General features: G+C 38.0%; 1 protein-coding gene across 2 annotated transcripts; it reads left to right on the top strand.

The window, feature by feature from the left end:
* Positions 1–357: 357 nt before the first annotated feature.
* On the top strand, positions 358–24728 carry CTSS (cathepsin S). 2 transcript variants are annotated; one of them, XM_040230795.1, is made up of 9 exons: positions 358–595; positions 2624–2718; positions 3659–3785; positions 6863–6985; positions 7823–7972; positions 12056–12283; positions 13521–13686; positions 14967–15069; positions 23915–24728. In XM_040230795.1, the coding sequence occupies exons 3-9, from the start codon at positions 3660–3662 to the stop codon at positions 24012–24014; spliced, it is 996 nt and encodes a 331-aa protein (XP_040086729.1). In that variant the 5' UTR covers positions 358–595; positions 2624–2718; position 3659; the 3' UTR covers positions 24015–24728. The 2 variants fall into 2 exon arrangements, with proteins under 2 accessions (XP_040086729.1, XP_040086728.1); XM_040230794.1 differs by lacking the exon at positions 358–595 and having other exon boundaries at positions 2604–2718.

Here is a 24728-nt window from a genome sequence, read left to right on the forward strand (position 1 = left end):
TAGCACATTCACTGGCATATAATTGGAGCATCCAACAAATGTTAGCTAGGACTGTTATAGTAATAAAGTGTGGGAAAAGTGCAGAGGATAATAAGCATAAATGTCCTTGAAACATGAATAAAACTAGCTGCTTTGAATGTAAGATTTATGTATGAGAAGAGCTGCCTTAGTCTGACTGCTATAATAAAATACCATAAACTGGGTGGGTTATAAATGTGTGTGTGTGTGTGTGTGTGCTCCATCTTGTCCAACTCTTTGCAACCCGGTGGGATTGTAGCCCACCAGGCTTCTCTGTCCATGGGATTTTCCAGGCAAGAATACTGGAGTGGGTTGCCATGCCCTCCTCCAGGGGATCTTCCTGACCCAGGAAATGAACCCATGTCTCCTGCATCTCTGGCATTGACAGGCAGATACTTTACCGCTGATCCACTTGGGAAGCTTATAAACAACCAAAATTTATCTCCTCACAGTTCTGGAGGCTGGGAAGTCCAAGATCAAGACGCTGGCAGATTCATTGTCTGGTGAGGCTGCCTTCCTTGTTCATATACGGCTGTCCGTGAACACATGGTGAGCTGTGTCCTTCAAGATGAAAGGGGTAAGGAAGCTCTCTGGGCTGGGAGTGTTCAACATAAACCTACCATGGTTTGTCATATTAGAAAAGAGTCCATAAAAGAGCACTAATGTCATGCCAAATATAGGGATTCAGGACTCAGAAGCCATTTTGAATGTTTTCACTGAATGAAGATGGGACAATATGAGAGGGAGAGGGTGGGATGATTTGGGAGAATGGCTTTGAAACATGTATACTATCATGTAAGAAAGGAAGTGCCAGTCTATGTTCAATACAGGATACAGGATGCTTGGGGCTGGTGCATGGGGATGATCCAGAGAGATGATATGGGGTGGGAGGGGGATTCAGGATTGGGAGCTTGTATACACCCGTGGTGGATTCATGTCAATGTATGGCAAAACCAATACAGTATTGTAAAGTAAAATAAAGTAAAAATAAAATTAAAAAAAAAAGGAAAAAAAAATATGAGAAGCATTAACTATTAAGCTGCATTGAATTGAAGCACATAAAATATGGTTAAACCCATGAATTCATAATGATACAAAAATAATTTAAAGGTTTGCAAGGTTCAGACTGTATTTGGAACTCAGAATAAACTATTTTTTTTAATGTTTAAGATAGGGAAATATAAATACTGACATGTTTGAGAACATTATTGAGAACATTAGATATAATAATGGTATTGGAATTGTATTTATTTCAGAGTCTTTATCTTTTAGAGATACACACTGATATATTTACATGTGAAATAATCTGATGTCTAGTATTTGGTTCAAAATAATCTGGGTAAGTGGGAAGGTAAATAAAGCAAGATTGGCCACATATTGATAATTGTTAAAGCAGGATAATGGTCTCATGGGGCTCACTTTACCATATCTCTATGTTTATTTATGTCTAATTGTCCACAATAAAAGTATTTTTTTTAAAAAAAGCTAGATGCATATAGCTGATTTTGCTGTACAGCAGAAACTAACACAACATTGTGAAGCAATTATACGCCAATAAAATTTTTTAATAAAAAAAGCTAAATGACCATAAGCATGTAAATGTCTGCTACAGATAAGAATATTCAACATTGTAATGATCTTGAGTCTCCACAAATTTATAATATGTATATTGAACATATTTATGATACATATATCTTCTCTAGTGGCTCAGATGGTAAAGAGTCTACTTCCGATGCAGGAGACCCAGGTTTGATCCTTGGCTGGGGAAGATCCCCTGGAGAAGGGAATGGCAACCCACTCCAGTATTCTTGCCTGGAAAATCCCATGGACGGAGGAGCCTGGTGGGCCCCCATCCTTGGGGTCACAAAGAGTCGGACAAGACCGAGCAACTAACACACTCACTCCCTTGTGATATATATAGTAATTCAATATAAACATCAATTTAAATAAACTGACAGAAATTTTCAGAAAGCTTGATAAACTGATTTTTAAAACTCACATGGAAAAGTTAACAGGCATAAAACATTAAGACAACTTTGAAAAAGAAGAATAAACATAAGAGTGACCTACTCTGTTAGACATCAAAACATATTCAAAGCTATTTTAATTAAAACCCTGTGTTATTGAAGGGGCAATAGGAAAGAGAACGCATTAGTGAGCTCAGAAACTGCCCCATGTATAAATGGGAATTCTCACCTGGGTGAGAATTAGACAACAGTAGATCATGGATGAGTTGTGTTAAAAAGAATAAAGCAGTTTTTCCTAGGAAATCATGGAGGAAACCAGGAGTACAGGAACTTATTCCTAATCTCTTCATAACTAAAATTTTCCATCTGAAAGTTGCTGTTTTTAGGTAAATTGAATAATCAAAATGATGAGACTTTAAAGAGTAAACTTGTACTCATGTTATTTTGCTGGGTTTGTTCTATTGATCTCTTTTACTGGGGGCTCATTTTTGTTGGTTTACTGTACCCACTTTGTCTCCAAAACCATAGTGAGAGAGTTAGAGGTGGCACACTTACTTAGATTTTAAATGAAACTGAAATGAAAGTTCACTTCCTCATTGTGGATACCTCATGTGACAAGTTCCAATTTCTTTTTAAAGTCACTTTAGCTGAAGTCTCACTGCTGCCTTTGAAATCTTTGGAGAGAGCCCACCGTCAACATTCTTAGTCTGGGAGCACCTGCTTATTCTATCACGTATGTACTGTCTGTTCTTTTTCTCCTACTTGGTCCTTAAACCTTTCACTGGTGTTTTTAGCTTGCTCTGCCTGCTAGGTTTTACATCGTTTCTTTGAGGAAGTAAACTAAACAATCATTCTCACTCAATTTGCCTCTTTTTTTTTTGACTAAAAAGAATCCATTTTTGAAAAGCTTAATGTTGGCTTGAATATTTCAGTCCTGAGGCTAACACATAGCTTTCTTTGGACTATAATTTGAAGATTTATATGGTTAAAAATACAGCTGTTTTGAATTAAAAAGAAGTGGAAAAGAAAGTAGAATCCAGTTTGAGGGAGTTAGTCACTGAACAGTCTCTTTGTATTAAATATAGAAGTGACATTTTCAAAAGTAGTTAATGCTTCTTTTTGAAGCAGATATTTTGATTTTTAGGGATAAAAAGGTAAAATTATCCAAGGATGTGAAAGTAGTACATAGGAGTTGTCTTTTAACTACCTCTGAAGGTTGTGGATATTTGAATAGACCCATTAAGAAGAGCTTGTGTATTCAAAAATTACCGAATAAACTGATTTTTCAAAGGTTTGCCTTCTTCTTAAATATTATTAATATTTTGGAACAGAGAAAAGAAGATTTCCCTTGATTAGATTTGTTGTCAAATCCTGTAAAGTCCCTGCTTCCCTCATCTCCACATCCTCCCAAATTCGGATGTAAATTTGGTTTACCAGATATCAGGAAATTTTTTGAAAATCAAAATGCTATTTAGAATTGGAAGTGGCATTTCAGACAAAGACCTGCAGTTACTCCCTGTCAGTATATAATCCAGAAAGTTTCCTGCATGATTCTGATTTGTAACATTCTGTCTCTTTGAGACTCTGCGTTGCTTCTTGTTGTTGAGAAAAAAGTACAGACACATTAGATGCAGCTAATATTGAGCCTTCCGGTGTCATCTTTCCTTTAACAGAATGAAATGGCTGGTGTGGGCTCTCCTGCTGTGCTCCTCTGCAATGGCACAAGTGCACAGAGACCCCACTCTGGATCATCACTGGGATCTCTGGAAGAAAACCTATGGGAAACAATACGAAGAAAAGGTGGATGAGCTGCCGTTTGAGCAATTTGCTTTTACTTAAGTACTCTACATGTTCTTTAAAAAAATATATTTATTTATTTGACTGCACCAGATTTTGGGGCTTCCCAGGTGGCTCAGATGGTAAAGAATGCACCTACAAAGCAGGAGACCAGTGTTCAATCCCTGAGTTAGGAAGATCCCTTGGAGAAGGGAATGGCAACTCATTCCAGTATTCTTGCCTGGAAAATTTCATGGATAGTATAGGAGCCTGGCAGGCTACAGTTAATGGGGTCACAAAGAGTTGGACACAGCTGAATGACTGTCACCAGGCCTTACCTGCGGAATGTGAACTCTTAGTTGCGGCATATGTGATCTAGTTCTCTAAGTAGGGGTCAGACTCTACGCCTCACCCCTACACAGGGAGCATGGCATCTTCACCACTGGACCACCAGAAAAGTCCCTCCCCTACATATTTTGACAAGCAGTGTCTTCAATAAATGTTACTGACTCATTTTCTTACCAGATTCTCTTCTTGGCCCTAGAATTTCATCAGGAAACAAAAATTTCCTGTTTTTAGGGCAGTTATATTCTGAAAGGAGAGACAGGAAAGAAGTAAATAAATAAGCAGATATATAATGGAGATAAGTTTGAGCAAACTCAGGGAGATAGTGAAGGACAGGGAAGCCTGGCGTGCTGCCATACATGGGATCGCACAGAGCTGGACATGACTTAGCCACTGAACAACAATATGATGCAAACAGTGGAAAAAAATAAAACAAGACCTAGGGGGTTGGAGGAGGGTCTTTGGTGAAGGCTGTGAGGGGTTGGGAGTGATTATCTTACACAAGTGACAGTATGGTCAGGGAAGGCCTCACATGGGAAGGTCCCAGGCCAAGAGGGAAAGAGTGCACATTTGAGGAGCAAAAAGACCTGACTTCAGTCCCTGGCACAGAGAAGTACTGGCAGATGTTATTTCTTGACTCTCACTTCCCAGTTTGTACTTTTGTTTTTATTTCTAAACATACTTCTTGATTGAGTTTAATACTTAACCCTGGTGCTTCAAATAACTAAGTCCTAAAACTATGATGATCTAGTCACTAAGTCATACCCAACTCTTGCGACCTGCCAGGATCCTCTGTCCATGGGATTCTCCAGGCAAGAATACTGGAGTGGGTTGCCATTTCCTCTCCACCTAAAACTATAGTATATGAGTTTGTAAGCAAAGATTACATATAAACTTATTTATTTGATGTGATTTTTGTATAAAAATGCCCTGAGTTGTTTTCTTAGTAGTGATGAATTTCACCCTCACCCATTCCCCTTTATGGGCGATGGTGAAAATTACAGGCCTCTAATTTCCATGTTAACCAAAGTTAGATGTGCAGTTAGCACCACTATCTGGTTAAATGAATGTTATCTTACTTTGTAATGATTCTAGTCCATTAGGAGGAGTGAAAGCGACTTTTGATTAGTACCCCACTATTAAAATCTATCTCACAGTTCTCCTCTTTTTTTTCCCTTTCTTATACTTCATTAATTTGTCTTTATTTTATTTTTCACTCTAGTGGTTTGGAAGTGTATCTGTATATGTCTTTTACTAGGATAACAGTAAAAATCTTGCTTGAAGGCAAAGGGACTGCTTAGACTTACTACCTAGACTGACTTACTACCTAGAACCAGCACTCAGGCCTGGGTTCTAACACTCAATGAAATTAGACAGAAAAGAGTTGTTGCTGACTGCTCCCTGGGCTATGGCTTGTTGTAAACTATGGCCTTGTGGGTGGAGGTGAGGGTTAGCGATTCTAAGAGGCACCATGTATATTGCATTCTATGTAAATTAAGCTCCTGGAGGGCAAGAAAATCAGTAGCCTGAATATGAATTTATGCTAGATAAAATTAAGATAATAGGACCAAAGTTATTTTTTAAAGTATGAATAATGGAATGACATCTACATGAATAAAAAAGAAATTGTGAAATGTATTAGAAATCCAATTAGAAACCTCAGAAATGAAAAAATAGAGTCATTGAAATAAGAACTCAGTAAAAGAGGTAAACTCCAAACTGGAAAGAGCTGGATAGAATCAGATCTGGAAGACAGTATTGAGGCATTCACCAAGAAGGCAACACACAAAAATAAAATGGAAAAACTATCACAATGTGGATAAGAGAGATGAAAGAAAGTTTGAGGCTCCAAATACATCTGATGGAATGATGATGCAGAAGCAATATTTGAAGGGATACTGATTGAGAATTTTCCAGATATGGAAAAAAGAATGTTCCTGAATCTTCTAGTCAAAAGTGCTTTCCAGTCAAAAATACTACACAGAGGAAAATAAAGAAACCCATACCTACAAACATGTAGCGAAGCTGCAAAATATAAAAGAGAAAAAGAAAATCATATAAGTTACTGAAGTTAGAAACATTACTACAATTAGACTGACAACAGACCTCTAATCTACAATAATAGATACCAGAAGACAATACAGAAATACCTTCAAATAACTGAAGAAAAACAGCTATAAATTTATAATCAGACTAAACTATTTTTCAAGAGTGAGGGTAGGGACTTCCCTGGTGGTCCAGTGGCTAAGACTCCCTGCTCCCAATGCAGGGGGCTCTGGTTCAATCCCTGGTCAGGGAACTGGATCCCACATGCCACAGCTAAAGATCCTGCATGCTCTAACAAAGATTCTGCAGGAATTTTTCTAAGACCTAAGACAGAGTGCAGCTAAATAAATAATCAATTATATATATATATATTTTTTTAAAGATATTTTAAAAGGCCTATAATGATTAAGTGAGTTTACTACTTACAAAGAATATACTTCAACAAATTGCAATTTCTAAAAAAAAAACTTTCTAGCATATTAAGGAAGTTCATTGTACATATCTAAAATGATATTAATCACCAAAAGAGCAATTAAGAGGAAGAGTTAAGATTGGTGTGCAATTTTTCTGTTACACTTATTTATTCATATTCATTTATATGCATGCTCCCAGACAGATCCACATTTAATGGAATGCTTCATAATACGTATATTTTTATTATTGAACACATTTGTGCAAGATTCAGTATAATGATGTTTTTTTTATTTTAGAATGAGGAAGTAGCACGGCGTCTCATCTGGGAAAAGAATCTAAAAACTGTTATGCTTCACAATCTGGAGCATTCAATGGGAATGCATTCATATGAGCTAGGCATGAACCACCTGGGAGACATGGTAGGTAAATTATAAATAATCCTACGTTCATCTTTGGGTAAACTGGATTTCTGTCTCCCCAAAGGCAATTTGAAGGTAAACAACAAAGGAATATTTTATATGTATATGAACATAAAATTAGAAAATAGAATTTAGGGACATAAGAATTTGTAGATTCCTTATTGATCTACACTGTGACCACTTTCCTTAATAAATCCCTTCTTTAGGGGAATATTTTAAACTCACAGACCACAGTTAATTTTACTTTTATTAATTCTAGAAAATATTGCCTAAAGACTACTCAGAACATTTTAGAATACATTACCATACTTATATAAATCTAAACTGATAATGTAATATGGTCCACCTGCTTTCTGAATGGGGGAGTGTGGGTATTAATATAAAGTAACCTTTCATTAGTTGTTAGATTCTGCTCTATCTTACAAAAAATTTTCACTGTGGCCAAAATTAAGAATAATAGTACCCTTTGGAAGGGAACACCCTAAGTGGATTAAATGCAGGAATCTTTTACAGTTCTTTCTCATAAGCAAAATCAGTTTAGTCCACTTCTTAGAGAACCCTTCTTATAAAATTCTGCTTTGCTGTGAAAGAAAAATATACCTCTCTGTAACTTTTAGTTTTTTATCTTTTCTTCTTCTCCCTCCCGATGTCTGACTGGGATGCTAACGGCAAAGTGTAGGACTAAAGAGACCTGGATAATTCACTTACCAGATAGTTACCTATGTTAGTCACAACTACCACTGATTTTTCTCAGTTGTTAAACATATTCACAGTTATAATTTTCAAGATATTGACCAGAGGATATAAGTGAAAGGACATATGTGTATATCTTTGTAGACAAGTGAAGAAGTGATATCTTCAATGAGTTCCTTGAGAGTTCCCAGGCAATGGCCAAGAAATGTCACTTACAAGTCAAACCCTAATCAGAAATTGCCTGATTCTCTGGACTGGAGAGAGAAGGGGTGTGTTACTGAAGTGAAATACCAGGTGAGTATTATCATCTTAGGCCTCTGTACCTCAGGTAGAGGTCTCTCTTCCTTAAATACTTAGTCTAGCTGTATCATTTAGCAGTGAATCTCATAGTCCCTTAGGTTACTTTCTAAATATGTTTGCTATTCTTATCTTCCCAACTACACTGTGACCTGAAGGGCCTGGACCACACATCATACTTTTCTTGTTTCCCATAGTGCTGAGAATACCAACAGTTAGAGTCTTTTTTGACTAACCAAAAAACTGTGAACTTAGCAAATAGGTCTTTAAAAAAGACTTTTAGTGTTCATACTATCCATCAACTGCACTGGACCCTCCACCAGTCAGTTACTTGAGAAATAGTATCATATGTGTGAGAAAGTTTCAATCAAAAAGTTTATTTCTCCATCTCACTTAGGAATTTCAGGATTGATAGAGAGGAAATAACTAAAGCTAAATGTAACCTGTAAATTGTACCAGTCAAGTTAGTTCTTGACTAGGCTTACATTGCTAAGATAAGAAATATGGGCTTTATAAATGTGTTCCTATATATCTGTATTTCCTTTAATTTGCTTGTAAAAAAAAAAAGCTACAAAAATCCTAAATTAATTAGGGATAACTAAGCCTTGGAATGCGGAATGAAGCAGGGCAAAGACTAATAGAGTTTTGCTAAGAAAATGCACTGGTCATAGCAAACACCCTCTTCCAACAACACAAGAGAAGACTCTACACATGGACATCACCAGATGGTCAACACTGAAATCAGATTGATTATATTCTTTGCAGCCAAAGATGGAGAAGCTCTATACAGTCAACAAAAACAAGACCAGGAGCTGACTGTGGCTCAGATCATGAACTTATTACCAAATTCAGACTCAAATTGAAGAAAGTAGGGAAGACTGCTAGATCGTTCAGGTATGACCTAAATCAAATCCCTTATGATTATACAGTGGAAGTGAGACATAGATTTAAGGGCCTAGATCTGATAGACAGAGTGCCTGATGAACTATGGAATGAGGTTCATGACATTGTATAGGAGACAGGGATCAAGACCATCCTCATGGAAAAGAAATGCAAAAAAGCAAAATGGCTGTCTGGGGAGGACTTACAAATAGCTGTGAAAAGAAGAGAGGCGAAAAGAAAGGAGAAAAGGAAAGATATAAGCATCTGAATGCAGAGTTCCAAAGAATAGAAAGAAGAGATAAGAAAGCCTTCTTCAGTGATCAATGCAAAGACATAGAGGAAAAGAACAGAATGGGAAAGACTAGAGATCTCTTCAAGAAAATTAGAGATACCAAGGGAACATTTCATGCAAAGATGGGCTCGATAAGAACAGAAATGGTATGAACCTAACAGAAGCAGAAGATATTAAGAAGAGGTGGCAAGAATACACAGAAGAACTGTACAAAAAAGATCTTCATGACCCAGATAATCATGATGATGTGATCACTAATCTAGAGCCAGACATCTTGGAATGTGAAGTCAAGTGGGCCTTAGAAAGCATCTCTATGAACAAAGCTAGTGGAGGTGATGGAATTCCAGTTGAGCTATTTCAAATCCTGAAAGATGATGCTGTGAAAGTGCTGCACTCAATATGCCAGCAAATTTGGAAAACTCAGCAGTGGCCACAGGACTGGAAAAGGTCAGTTTTCATTCCAATCCCAAAGAAAGGCAATGCCAAAGAATGCTCAAACTACCGCACAATTGCACTCATCTCACGTGCTAGTAAAGTAATGCTCAAAATTCTCCAAGCCAGGATTCAGCAATACATGAACCATGAACTCCCTGATGTTCAAGCTGGTTTTAGAAAAGGCAGAGGAACCAGAGATCAAATTGCCAATATCCGCTGGATCATGGAAAAAGCAAGAGAGTTCCAGAAAAACATCTATTTCTGCTTTATTGACTATGCCAAAGCCTTTGACTGTGTGGATCACAAGAAACTGTGGAAAATTCTGAAAGAGATCAGAATACCAGACCACCTAACCTGCCTCCTGAGACATCTGTATGCAGGTCAGGAAGCAGCAGTTAGAACTGGACATGGAACAACAAACTGGTTCCAAATAGGAAAAGGAGTACGTCAAGGCTGTATGTTGTCACCCTGCTTATTTAACTTCTATGCAGAGTATATCATGAGAAATGCTGGACTGGAAGAAACACAAGCTGGAATCAAGATTGCCGGGAGAAATCTCAATAACCTCAGATATGCAGATGACACCACCCTTATGGCAGAAAGTGAAGAGGAGCTAAAAAGGCTCTTGAAGAAAGTGAAAGAGGAGAGCAAAAAAGTTGGCTTAAAGCTCAACATTCAGAAAACGAAGATAATGGCATCCAGTCCCATCACTTCATGGGAAATAAATGGGGAAACAGTAGAAACAGTGTCAGACTTTATTTTTGGGGGCTCCAAAATCACTGCAGATGGTGACTGCAGCCATGAAATTAAAAGACGCTTACTCCTTGGAAGAAAAGTTATGACCAACCTAGATAGTATATTCAAAAGCAGAAACATTACTTTGCCGACTAAGGTCTGTCTAGTCAAGGCTATGATTTTTCCAGTAGTCATGTATGGATGTGAGAGTTGGACTGTGAAGAAGGCTGAGCGCCAAAGAATTGATGCTTTTGAACTGTGGTGTTGGAGAAGACTCTTGAGAGTCCCTTGGATTGCAAGGAGATCCAACCAGTCCATTCTGAAGGAGATCAGCCCTGGGATTTCTTTGGAAGAAATGATGCTAATGCTGAAACTCCAGTTCTTTGGCCACCTCATGCGAAGAGTTGACTCATTGGAAAAGACTCTGATGCTGGGAGGGATTGAGGGCAGGAGGAGAAGGGGACGACTGAGGATGAGATGGCTGGATGGCATCACTGACTTGATGGACGTGAGTCTGAGTGAACTCCGGGAGTTGGTGATGGACAGTGAGGCCTGGCGTGCTGCGATTCATGGGGTCGCAAAGAGTCGAACACGACTGAGCGACTGAACTGAACTGAACTGAAGGATAAAAGGCTTCTTAGGTGGCGGTGCTAGTGGTAAAGAACTTGCCTGCCATTGCAGGAGACACAACAGATGCGGGTTCAATCCCTAGGTTGGAAAGATCCCCTGGAGAAGGGCATGGCAACCCACTTCAGTATTCTTGCCTGGAGAATCCCATCGATAGAGGAGCCTTGCAGGCTCCAGTCCATAGGGTTGCAAAGAGTCAGACATGACTGAAGCAACTTAGCACACAAGGATAAAACATATATATCACCTTGGAGGTCAGGATAAGGGAGAAGAATCAGTGTCCTTCGAAGCTGCCCCAAGCCTGTGACCAAAGAAAAATATATAAATTAGGAAATTAATGATACTGCTAATCTCATAATTCTTTTCCATCTAGATATTTTTCTTTCAACTAGTTTTGAGTTTCTCAGTGGAATTCTCTAAAAGTTTGAGAAGACCCAATAACTACCCATCTAAGTGTTCACTATAAATATTAATAATTTAATGAGCTCCTTTCTCTGAGTGCTTGCATTTCAATGAGAGATTTTAGTTTAACCAAAAGCAGACTGAACTTGCTTCCTTCCAAGAGATAGCCAAGTGGAATGAGAGGAGGGGAGGGAGTGCAGTTATGATGTGGCTCAGGCCCCTCTGCACCTTTTTAAACTAAAGCAGCTTTGTATTTTTCTATTTATGCTTCCCGGTAAAATAACTTATGATCAAAAAAATTCTAAAGCTAAAAATGTCCAAAAAATGCTACATTTGGCAGGAGGAAGGGTGTTTTAGGTCAAGGGAATCATCCTAGTTCCTCTCAAAAATCCCTTTCCTGTTGGCATCTATCTCCCCTATTATGGGGTAAAAATAGCTAGTATTTGGTACATGCTCAGTAAATACTGTTTCTTAACATATTTGAATATGGCAATTATTCCATGAGGTCAGCCATTCATAAATATTTATTAAAGTTAGACCTTGTTCCGGAGAACAATCATTGCCATGGTCTAAGGGGAGGGGAAACAGTAGAGGGGAGGTTTTCCAGAACTGATGAAAGTGCTGACATGTTGGGAGTTGCCCAGTTTGCATTATGGAAGCCATCCTTGCTAACTATGATTGCCCTTGTGACTTTGTCTCTGTTGTAGGGTGCTTGTGGTGCTTGCTGGGCTTTCAGTGCCGTGGGAGCCCTGGAAGCACAAGTGAAGCTGAAAACAGGAAAGCTGGTGTCTCTGAGTGCACAGAACCTGGTGGATTGCTCAACTGTAAAATATGGGAATAAGGGCTGCAATGGTGGCTTCATGACAGAGGCTTTCCAATATATCATTGACAACAATGGCATCGATTCAGAAGCTTCCTATCCCTACAAAGCCATGGTGTGCTTGCAAGTTAACTTTTTGTGCTGCCCCTTGACCTTATGTTATCCCTCCAACTCACTGTACTAAACTTATCACCAAGCCAAGTGCTTGAGAAGCAGTGCTGCGTGGTATGTATGTGTGTGTGTATGTGAGAGAGAGAGAGAGAGGAGGAGAACGAACCTCAATCAAGAATTCTTAAATTCTTAAGAGTTCTCTTTCTTATGCAGCAGCCTTATTAATTTATCAGTGGCACAATAATTTAAAACAAGCAGGTGGAGTTCGTGCTTAAAAATGAACTTTCAGCAAAACTTCCTTAAAATTCTTTGTATATCTGCCTGGTATTTAAACTTTTTTGTCCTCCAAACTCCTGTGCTCAACCTTATTCTCAGATCATCAACCACACAATTCTTCTATCTTACTAAAAAGTTAAATAATGCTCTCCTCCTCCTCCAAATTTCACCACAAGTTTTGTTAAATGAATGACAGAAAATTTAGAAAAGATAAAAATATCACTCAAACCCTCCTACCTTAACCACTATTATTTTGGTTTATTTCTTTCAAGTTCTTTTTCCTATAAGGCATTTTTAAAAACCTAGTTGTACACACAACAAACATGAATTTGCAACTTCCCCTTTCTCACTTGAGATATGGTATTTTTAAACCAATATTTGGGCTTCCCTTGTGGCTTAGAGGTAAAGAATCTGCCTGTCAATGCAGGAGACATGGGTTCAGGAAGATCCCCTGGAGGAGGGAAAGGCAATCCACTCCAGTATTCTTGCCTGGGAAATCCTGTGGACAGAGGAGCCTGGCCACCTATAGTCCATGGGGTCACAAAAGAGTCAGCCACGACTTAGCAACTAAACAATCAAACCAATATTTAATCTGCAGATCATCTTGCAGGCATTATACCATCAAAAAGACTTTAAAGCTCTAGACTAGAGTCTTAATGTAGTGTTTCCCCAACAATCCACCTAGAGTCTGAGAGACTTTACCCTGGCAACTTTTATACACATGAGGATGTTCACGATTTAAAGCAATAGAATAGTTCTATATTTCCTCTGTTACTGGTGAAATGTAGAGCTATTAGGATTTAGAAGATTTTATATTTCTTTTTTTTAAAAATAAGAAAGAGCCTTAGATACTTGAAAGGATGAATGAGAAAAGAAAACATATCTGCAATCCAGATCTAGGATACTGTCAATTTATAAAGGAAGTTGAAGTTCACTTCTTTGTCTGACTTATCCTTTCCCCACAGGATGGAAGGTGCCAGTATGATGTAAAAAATCGAGCTGCCACGTGTTCAAGGTATATTGAACTTCCCTTCGGCAGCGAAGAGGCCTTAAAAGAAGCCGTGGCCAATAAAGGACCTGTGTCTGTTGGTATAGACGCGAGACATTCTTCTTTCTTCCTCTACAAAACTGGTAAAAACCTAGACATATTACCCTCATGCTTTATACTGCCCTCGCACTGGAGGAAAGAATGTCCACCTTCCCTATCACTCTGCCTCTGAATGCTTAGATTAGATTAAATGGAATCCTCCACCTCATTTCGCTTCATATACGTATTTTTACACCCAGTTCTAATTAGTAAAGTAAGACTTGAAAAGATTTACTAAGACTGCATGCCAGGTCCTATGCTAAATTCTTTCTGCACATTATCTCATTTAATCCCCATGTGTGCTTGTTGCTCAGTTGTGTCCGACTCTTTGTGATCCCATGAACTATAGCCTGCCAGACTCCTCTGTCCTTGGAATTTTCCAGGCCAGAATGCTGGAGTAAGGTGCCATTTCTTCCAACGGGGGATATTCCTGACCCAGGGATCAAAGTTATATCTCTTGCGTCTCCTGCATTGGCAGGTGGATTCTTTACCACTAGTACCACTTGGGAAGCCCCTTAATCTTTATAATAACCCTATTTACAGGTGAAAAAAACACGTCTTAGACAGGTTAACCTACCTAAAGTCATACAGTCTGCAGGTGGTCAGCTGGGATGAGAAACTGTGCTGCCTGAGTCCAGAGCCTGAGCGCCTAGCCTCTGGGTCCACTGTGGAGTGTAGGGGCAGCACAGCAGAGTACCTGGAAGCCGCCCACTAAGCACAGAACATCAGACTAAAAAACTAGAAGGTTATCATCCTGTTTTAAAGCCTCACCTTAAAGATCATTTAATTCAGTAGAGGATGAAAATGCATAAGAATTTAGGAATATCTACAAAGAAATACAATAATATAAGTTAAAAAAAAAATTAGGGATCTTCCCCAGTGGTCCAATGGTTAAGAATCTTCTTTGCCATGCAGAAGACATGGGTTTGATCCCTGGTGGGGGAATTAAGATCACACATGCCATGGAGCAACTAAGCCCGTGAACCAAAACTAGAGAGTCTGTGCACCCCAACAAAAGATCCCATAGGCTACAACTGGGACACGACACAGCCAAATAGATAATTTTTTTTAAGTGGAAAAAGGTGGCAGCTCATCAGAGGAGCTTTCTGAGGGAACTGTGATTAACTTGATCCCAAACTTTGTGAAACCAAAAAGCAAACAATAGAAAAACCCAGTTGTGACAACTATAACATTGAGGGCAAAGAACCATGAACTCTAAATAGTTTAAGCATGAGAGTATATGTTCCTCACATATATCCAAAAGAGGCTAATAAGATAGTGTCACACGCCACTTACTCTTTCTTTACCCGTGTGTTATTCTCAGGTGTCTACTATGACCCCTCCTGTACTCAGAATGTGAATCATGGTGTACTAGTGGTTGGCTATGGTAACCTTAATGGGAAGGACTACTGGCTTGTGAAAAACAGGTAATGTACTCATACTTTAATGTATATTTAATTAAAATTGTTATCTGGACACAGGCACTTCTCTGTATCTTAATTTCTCCAAACTTAATATGTCCAGGGAACCCAGTACCCTCCTCACCATTTTGTTCCTTTCCAGAATTTCCCATCTCACTCAAAGGCAACACAACACAACATAGTTACCCTGTTAGATACTATGAATTTGTCTTAGATCCTCCAGAACTAATCAAGCAATAAGTCAAATTAATTTTATGTCATGTCTGTTCTTGATCCTGCTCCCTCTCCACTTCTTCTATTTATTGCTCTAGTTCAGAGATCTCTTGCCTGGACTATCCCTGTAGCTTTCTAGCTGGCCTCCTTTATTTAAAAACCATTTTTTTTTAAATTAAAAATTCTTTTGTACAATTTTTAGAAGTTACTTTCCATTTATAGTTTTTACAAACTATCAGCTATGTTCCCCAGTTGGGGTAATACATCCTTGAGTCTGTCTTACACCCACTAGTTAGTACCACCCACTCCCCCGCACCCCCATGGAAAGCCACTGCTTTGTTCTCAGTATCTGTGAGTCTGCTTCTTTTATGTTATACTCATTTGTTTATTGTATTTTTTAGATTACACATTTAAGTGATATCATATAGCATTTATTTTTCTCTGGCTAACTTATTTCATTCAGCATAATGTCCTCCAAGTCTACCCATGTTGCTGCAAATGATAAAATTTCATTATTTTTTATGATTAAGTAGTATTCCATTCAGAGAAGGCAATGGCACCCCACTCCAGTACTCTTGCCTGGAAAATCCCATGGACGGAGGAGCCTCGTGGGCTACAGTCCATGGGGTTGAAGAGTCGGACACAACTGAGCGACTTCACTTTCACTTTTCACTTTCATGCATTGGAAAAGGAAGTGGCAACCCACTCCAGAGTTCTTGCCTGGAGAATCCCAGGGACAGAGGAGCCTGATGGGCTTCTGTCTATGGGGTCACACAGAGTTGGACACGACTGACGTGACTTAGCAGCAGCAGCAGCAGTATTCCATTATACATATATTCTTGATTGCTGAGTTGCTTCAGTTGTGTCCCACTCTTTGAGACCCTATGGACTGTAGCCTGCCCGGCAAGAAAACTGGAGTGGGTTACCATTTCCTCCTCCAAGGGATCTTTCCAACCCATGGATCAAACCCACATCTCTTTGGTCTCCTGCATTGGCAAGACAGGTTATTTACTACTAGCACCACATGGGAATCATCTGTTGATGGGCATTTAGGTGGTTTCCATGTCTTGGCAACTGAAAATATGCTATGAATATTGGGGTGCATGTATCTTTTTGAATTAGTGTTTTTGCTTTTTCAGGATTTATACCCAGGTCTCCTTTACTCTTAAATCTATCCCTTATACTACTTTCAATCTGGTTTGTCTAGACTATAAATTTAGAATTTTATCTCTTAGAACCAGTCAGTGTGAGATGAGTGTTCCTGAATAAAAAAGACAAGTCACCTATGTTTGGTCCCTACCTGTCTGTCAACCTCAGTTCCTGGCAGTTTGTCTCACACTTTTCATTCTAGATTATTGAAACATACACAGTTACAGTTCCTATTCATATCATTTTATCTTCAATATCTTCATATCTTGCTTGTTTTGGTCCCTCTGCCTGCAATATCCCTTTTCCTCACTTGGTTTATTCCTTCTTTTCCTTCTAAACCAGCTTAGTCATTATCTATACCAGAAAGTTTTCCCTAAATCCTTGGGCTGGGCAAAATGTCTTTCTTTTTTCTATGCAAATAAAGTGTCCTTTGCATTCTAGAGTATTTTACACAATATACTTAAATTGTTTATTCACCTATCACCCAAGTATTCTATATATGCCTCTGGGGCAGAGATTATGTTGTGTCTTTGAATTCTTAGCACAGTATGTGGCACCCAACAGCCCCTCAAGGCATGCATTAGCAGTCTTCTCCAACACCACAGTTCAAAAGCATCAATTCTTTAGCACTCAGCTTTCTTTATGGTCCAGCTCTCACATCCATACATGACTAGTGGAAAAACCATGGCTTTGACTAGACAGATCTTTGTTGGCAAAGTAATATCTCTGCTTTTTAATATGCTGTCTAAGTTTGTCATAGTTTTTCTTTCAAGGAGCAAGTGTTTTTTAATTTCATGGCTTCAGTCACCATCTGCACTGATTTTGGAGCCCCCAAAAATAAAGTCTGACACTGTTTCTATTGTTTCTCCATCTATTTGCCATGAAGTGATGGGACCAGATACCATTATCTTAGTTTTTTGAATGTTGAATTTTAAGCCAGGTTTTTCACTCTCCTCTTTCACTTTCATCAAGAGGCTCTTTAGTTCCTCTTCACTTTCTGCCATAAGGGTGGTATCATCTGCATATCTGAGGTTATTGATATTTCTCTGGGCAATCATGATTCCAACTTGTGCTTCATCCAGCCCAGCATTTTGCATGATGTACTCTGCATTTAAGTTAAATAATTCAACCTCTAGCAGCCCTCAGATGTTTACGGAAAATACACAGTCTACAAATCATAAATAAACAAAAAGGTACTTTTCTACCTTTTCTACCTTGTGGCTCACAAAGAAGATGGTAGTCTTTGCATGGCCCTTTGGGAAATCGTTGAAGTGATTAATATCTTGGTTCATTTAAAACCTATTCACAGCACTAATCAGCTTGGGTCCAAACCAGTGATAGCGTTTTAAAATGGAGCAATACTTTCACTTCTATATATCTTATTACTCCCTACAGTAGGTATGCTAAATTCTCTTCTCTACTGAAGTTTCTTCTTGAAGATCATACATCTTTTAGAGTTTTAATTCAAAATCTCTTCTCAGCACTTGCTAATTTAATAAGCATTTACTAGGCATCTTACAATGAGATAGACAGTATCTAGTCCATGGAAATACGAAAATTAGTAAGAAGTTATCCTATTCTGTAAGGGCTCACAGCCCACTCGAGAATTAGAACAACAAAATACAATATGTCATGATATAATATGTTTATATTTTAGAATAAACTCAAGGGAAAATTATTCTCTATTTTTATTAATACATTACCATCTTCAGATTATCAAAGCCTTGGTATCATCTTGTGTTCTTCCTTCTCTCCCTAAACCCACACAGCCCTGTCCTTCAGGCCTCTGATCACACTTTATATGGGTTTTCTCTTTTCCTTTGCTAATGACATTATCTAATTCAGATTCAATTCACTCGGCTGTGGAAATATCTTCTTAAAATATGCATCATCCAAACCTATGGTCAAAATTCTAAATAGTCCACCATTTTCATCAAAATAAAGCCTAAACTTCTGGCCAGTCATTCAAGGGTCTCCACTAAGTGACTTCAAACATAGCCTTCTAGACGTTTCTTCCACTATATTTTCATGTACCCATACTCACATTCTGGCCACAGTGAACCACTTTCTCATCATTCCCTAAATGTAGAAACACTTAGCTATTTCTAATTTGTTACTTATGCCATTTCATCTTTCTGAAATGCCCTTAAAGCCCATTGCTGCCTATAGAAACCCCACTGTCTGTGGTCAAATGGGCACCCTCATACATTCTGGTGGAAGGACTGTAAAATTTTTACAATTCTTCTTGAAAGCAATTTGATAATATGAATCAAGAACTTTCTAACTGTTCATATTCTTCATCCAATTATTTCCATTTCTTAGAATGTATATGAAGAAAATAATCCTGAATTTTGGGAAAACTTCATACCTGATTTATGTAAATGTAGCATTTTTTTCTTTAATAGTGAAAACTAGTAAGCAACCAGAAATACCAAATACCTAAAAATAGGTAGTATTAAATAAATTATGATATAATCACCCCATGTATTAGAAATTATATTTATTGAAATCATTATCAGTAACTGAATAAAATACTTGGAATATATGTTTAAATGGAAATATATATATAAATATAATATTTATATTCAGTATAAGTATTAAGTTTATAGCTCATTTCTCTGATATATATTATATTAAAGGACCAGAAAGAATTATACCAAATGTTAATGATGGTTGTTTTGGGGACTTCCCTGGCAGTCCAGTGAGTTAAGACTCCATGCTTCCCCTACAGGGGATGTTGGTTCCAACCCTGGTCAGAGAACTAAGATCCTACATGCCATGCACGGCTAAGGAAAAAACTGGGATCCCAAATGCCTTATGGCACAGCAAAAAATAAAAAGGTTGTCTTTGTCTTCCTTTATGTATTTTTGAAATTATCTTTAACAAATCACTTATTATTTTTAAAATTATTTTAAAAACTTATTAAAATTCTATTTATTCTTCAAAACCTACCCTGAATGGTATCTTCTCCATACCCCATTCATTAACTCAGAATTGTTTCTCTAACTTCTAAGCTCTAGCAATACTTTATGAATTCTATTATAGCATTTAGCAAATTGTAGCTTCTATTATAGCTATTTCTAAAAATCATGCTCCGTTCACTAAAATATAAACTCCTCAGTGGTAGAATAGTCTCTTGCTCCTGTTTATATCTTCATTTCATACATTGATTCAACAAACATATATTGAGCACCTACCCTGCACCAAGTATAGTGTTAGACAATGAAAAATACAGCCTTTCTCTATCATCCTTCAAGATTTTTGGGGGGGACGGGGGGTGGTGCTTCCCTGATAGTTCAGTTGGTAAAGAATCCCCCTGCAATGCAGGAGACATCAGTTCGATTCCTGGGTTGGGAAGAGTCCCCTGGAGAAGAGAAAGGCTACCCACTCCAGTATTCTGGCCTGGAAAATTCCATGGACTCTAGAGTCAATGGGGTTGCAGAGTCAGACAGGACTGAGCGACTTAAAAAAAAAAAAAAAATCCCTCAAGATACTCATGCTCTAAAACGTAGCGTCAAGGAAACAGGCAGATACAGGTGACCATCCCAATAGAATGTAATAAATGCTAAGATGAGGGTATGCGTCCATTGCAGTGGAAGCACAGAAGAGTTCCTGGCCTAGCCTGGGGAGTCTGGGAAGGCCTTTTAGCCAGATTATTTGACTGAATCTTGAAGGAGGAAAAAGAAATAGCCAGACGAAGAAGGGTAATCATAACAGAGGAAGGTAAATGTGCCAAAGTCCAAAACTGAGAGAAAGTAAATGAGTTGAGAACACTGCAGCCTGTTAGAAAGAGATGTGAGATAATTTGTTAGAAAGGAAATCAGCATGTATTTTAGAAGGAATTTCTGATCAGTTAGTGTCTATAGTATGCAGGGAGAAAGTAGAGGGACCAAACACCCTGTTTCATTACCAAGATGTTTCCTAGGCTACAAGACTTTATGATTTTTTAAATGCTGTTTCTTTATTATTACTTATTTCCTTTACTTTTGGCTGTGTTGTGTCTTCCTTGCTTTACACGGGCTCTCTCTGCCTTCCTCGCAGTGGGGAGGGTTCTCACTGCAGCGGCGTCTCCTGCGGAGCACAGCCTCGAGGGCACCTGAGCTTCTGCAGCACACTGGCTTAGCTGCTCTGCAGCATGTGGAATATTCCAAGACCAGGGATCAAACACATGTTCCCTGCATCGGTCAGTGGATTCTTATCCACTGCGCCACCAGGGAAGTCCATAGGATTTTATTTTTAAAACTAGGACAATCCTAGGCAATATGGAACTGTTACTCACCCTAGGAAAAGCACTACATATTTTTAAAGGGGTTGGATTCCCCTTTGAGTCCAATCAGATGGACTTATACTTGGATAAAAATAAAAATAGCCATCTCTACTTGTCGAGCATTTACTACAGACACTGTGCAAGCACTTTAAATACATTTTCTCATTTAATTTCTAAGGTAATCTATGATATAGGCATTTTATCCCCATAACACAGAATAGGAAGCTCCTGATACTGAGAGAATTAAGAAACTTGCCCAAAGTTGAACAGTTTGAGTGAAAGGTCTATAGAGTTAATAAAAGTAAACAACTTGGTAAGGACTGAAATGAACATTTGGAACTGATCTTGCACAGTTCTGAAGACAAAAATTTGTCCTCAAATATTTATCTAGCTTGAGGTTTTTAATCAGTTGTATTTTTAAAAACAGAGTTAGCAGTACTCAGCCAAAAAGAGATCTGGGATGTTCTACAAAGTTGGGCCAGTTGACCTTCTCTGGGACTGGGACTGAATTGAATTGGATATTGAATGGGATCAGGGACTGATCAATCTCACTGACTGTTCATATTACTAGTCATAAGAGCCTCCACTCAATTTTCATTACCAGAACTTAAGTCTAAATTTAGTTTATCTAAAATTTTTACCCATATTTTAGGCAGTAAAAAGATCCTGGATGTTCTGGTTTGAATTTCATTCCCTATACTACCTCACTCACAGGAAGAATGTAGAAAAAAGGATAGTTTAAAAGTTAGTATAGGCTTTGGCATAAAAGCCTAGATTTGAACCCTTGCTTTTCAATTAACCACTTGCATGACTTTGGGCAAGCCACTTTACCCCTGTCTGTTTTTTTCTTTAGTAAAAAGAAGATAATATACCTACCTCATAGGACGATGATTAAATGAGATAATATATGTTAAGCTATTTAGCACAGAGTAAGTGCTCAATAAGTGGTGGCTATTGATACTAATAATAGCTTAGCCAGAGATTATTATTGCTTTTGCTTATCGAACTGGATACTGAAAACCTGCATCCACTGATGAGAGGTAACAGTGGAGTTTGGATTTTATTCTCAAGGTATTAGGGAGGCATTCAAGAATTTTAAATGGGAATGGCAATAAATGAAAGAAATCAAAAAAGGAGCCCAGTGAGTTCTCTGGAGGTCCAGTGGTTAGAACTTGGTGTTTTCACTGCAGGGCCCTGGCTGAATCCCTGACCGGAGTACTGAGATCCTCTAAGACGTGTGTATGACGTGGGTGCTCAGTCGCTCAGACGTGTCTGACTCTTTGGGACACTTTGGACTGTGGCCCTCCAGGCCCCTCTGTCCATGGGATTTCACAGGCGAGAATACTGGAGTGGGTTGCCACTTCCTCCTCCAGAGGATCTTCCTGACCCAGGGATCAAACCTGTGTCTCCTGCATCTCCTGCTTTAGCAGGCAGATTCTTTACCACTGAGCCACCAGCGAAGCCTGTGGTGAGGGGGGTGGGGGGGGGGAGCCCATAAGAGTGTTTAAGAAAGAGTGATCAGAGGGAGAAGAGAAAATCAGGATACAGTAGTATTTTAAAGCCAAGAGGGAAGGGAAGGGAAGTGAGAGTAGTGAAAGTGAGAATCACAGTTGTGTCCGACTCTCTGTGGCCCCATAGACTATACAGTCCATGGAATTCTCCAGGCCAGAATACCAGAGTGGGTAGCCTTTCCCTTCTCCGGGGGTTCTTCCCAACCCAGGGATTGAACCCAGGTCTCCTGCATTGCAGGCGGATTCTGTACCAGCTGAGCCACAAGGGAAGCCTGAGATGAGAGTAGACAACTGTGTTAAATGGTATGAGAGAGAGAGAAATAACACCTGAAGATTGTCCAGTGAATGTAAGGCCTATTGAAGAACAGCTACTTTAAATTATGCCATTTGTCTTTTTCCAATAAGCCAGCATGTCTTAGTTTCTCCACTGCAGGTAAAAACACAACCTTCCTTTGAGTACTGAGCAAAAATTTGCAACAACTTCCCTTTGCCTAGGGAGTTAAGCAAGTTCCTCAGTCTGCTGTTCTATGCTCTGTACAACATGGCCCCAAACCAACCTTCTATCTTCTTTTCCCACTGGTTTCCTAAGGACGTTTAATTTTCCTTTCAACTGAATTCCTTGCTGCTCTTCAAATAAAATCACAGTATCCTATGCTTTTATTTGTATGCTAGTTATAGCACAGTTCATACAGAGTATGAATTTTGCCTCATATTATAATTATCTGTATAATTATATAATTATAAAATCTCAGAATAATAAAGAACCTCACAAGTCATTTCTCTTGCAAGGATTTTGTCAATTTTTTCACTAGTATGTGAAAAAGGGAGAAAAAAATATTTTGGTGAATCTTTCATAAATCTAAAATTATTTGATTCAAAGGACTATCCTTAAAGATTATTTCCCCTTAAGTTTTGTTTTTGGTGTTAAAATTTCCTTTCTTTTACAACATGATGGTGATAATAAAGAGTTTTTCTTTGTAATGTCTAGTACTTGCTAATTTAAAAACTGGTAACTTTATCTGCAAAAATTTTTGAAATTCTTAAAGTCCGTTAAATGTTAAAGTCATGAACCATTGATCTCCTCTAACCCTTATCTGACCCAGAAATTCCCCCTCTAGCAACATCTCTAACAAGTTATGTAAACCTCTGATTGAACACTTCCAGTGCCAGAGAGCTCATCTCCTCCCAAGGTAGCATATTCCATTTTTTTTGTACAGCTTTAACTATAAACAAGTCTGAGCTCCACTTCAAAAGGGTGTTTGAGAGCTACTCTTTTAGAAAACCCCTGTCCTATGCCTAGTGATCTCTCAAAATATTTCTACATGACACTCTGAAGAAATTGAAGTTTGATAGGAAATCATTGCCTTTGATCCTGTTATACAAAAATACTTCAAGATGGGACCTTGGAAAATCTAATAAAACTCATTCTCTGCAGAAGCAGGAGGATTTATAGGTTCATAATGAAACATATTATTTTCCTAGGTATTAAATTAGGTGTTAATCTGTTCAATATAGCAATAAAGCCTATCAAACCATCCTTTGAAAATTGCCTGAAAGTACTGGGGAAATTATTATATATTATGTTGTTCTAATTTTGCTTTATAGGTTATCTTATATAATTACTTTAGGAGAAAAGCAATCTAAGATTGAAAATTGATAATGTGATTTGATTATATTCATTTGTAATTTTGTGTTACTTCTTTTTCTAAAGCTGGGGCCTCAACTTTGGTGACCGAGGATATATACGGATGGCAAGAAATAGTGGAAATCACTGTGGGATTGCTAATTATCCTTCTTACCCAGAAATCTAGAGGACCTCTTTGTTTTATAACAATTCAAGAAAAAAGAACCACTTTCTCACAATTTAATTTTACCTGCTGTAACAGTAGAAATAAGTGTGATATGATCAATATATATTTACTGTACTATCAGAAAATATAGTTTGATTCATCTACTTTTTTTAGCTTTGCAGATCTTGGGGAAAAGTTTGCTAAGTAAATTAATAATGTACAATAGATATAATTGTATGAAGGTTAGTCAACTGAGACAATCTGTCATGTTTATCACTCTCTTCTTTGTCGTTTTAAGTTCCCTAATATGCTGTTGAAACTTGATGGCATATAGACGCTTAATAAATATATATCTTTTCAACTCTGTATCATTACCACATACCATTCTCTTTTATTCTTAAGTAACTATTATAATCTGTTATAAGAATATAAATTGTAATATGCTAGTGATGTGCTATGGCAGCTTTATGGAAGAAACTATTAGATTATTAATGTCCTGAGATTGTATCTTTGCACATAAATGGATTCAGTAAATATTTTAAAATCAGCAATGTCAAAGAAGACAAATGCTAATAAGACAATCTATTTACAAGCACTTTGTAAGAATTATTTTATTGATCAACAATAAATATACTAATTCAAATTATTTTTACCTAAGTCATTAGGAATTTGGCCAGTACCTTTTGGGGGCAAAAAGTCAACCTGAATAAATAAACAAACTGCATTTCTTTAAAA

The sequence above is a fragment of the Oryx dammah genome, unplaced genomic scaffold, assembly GCF_014754425.2.
Source record: "Oryx dammah isolate SB20612 unplaced genomic scaffold, SCBI_Odam_1.1 HiC_scaffold_28, whole genome shotgun sequence".
In the NCBI taxonomy this organism is placed as follows: domain Eukaryota; kingdom Metazoa; phylum Chordata; class Mammalia; order Artiodactyla; family Bovidae; genus Oryx; species Oryx dammah.

Coding starts and splice junctions, on each gene's coding strand:
- CTSS (XM_040230795.1), top strand. CDS start 3,660: ATGAAATGGCTGGTGTGGGCTCTCCTGCTGTGCTCCTCTGCAATGGCA. Junction 13,687..14,966: donor TTTCTTCCTCTACAAAACTG/GTAAAAACCTAG, acceptor TGTTATTCTCAG/GTGTCTACTATGACCCCTCC. Junction 15,070..23,914: donor TACTGGCTTGTGAAAAACAG/GTAATGTACTCA, acceptor CTTTTTCTAAAG/CTGGGGCCTCAACTTTGGTG.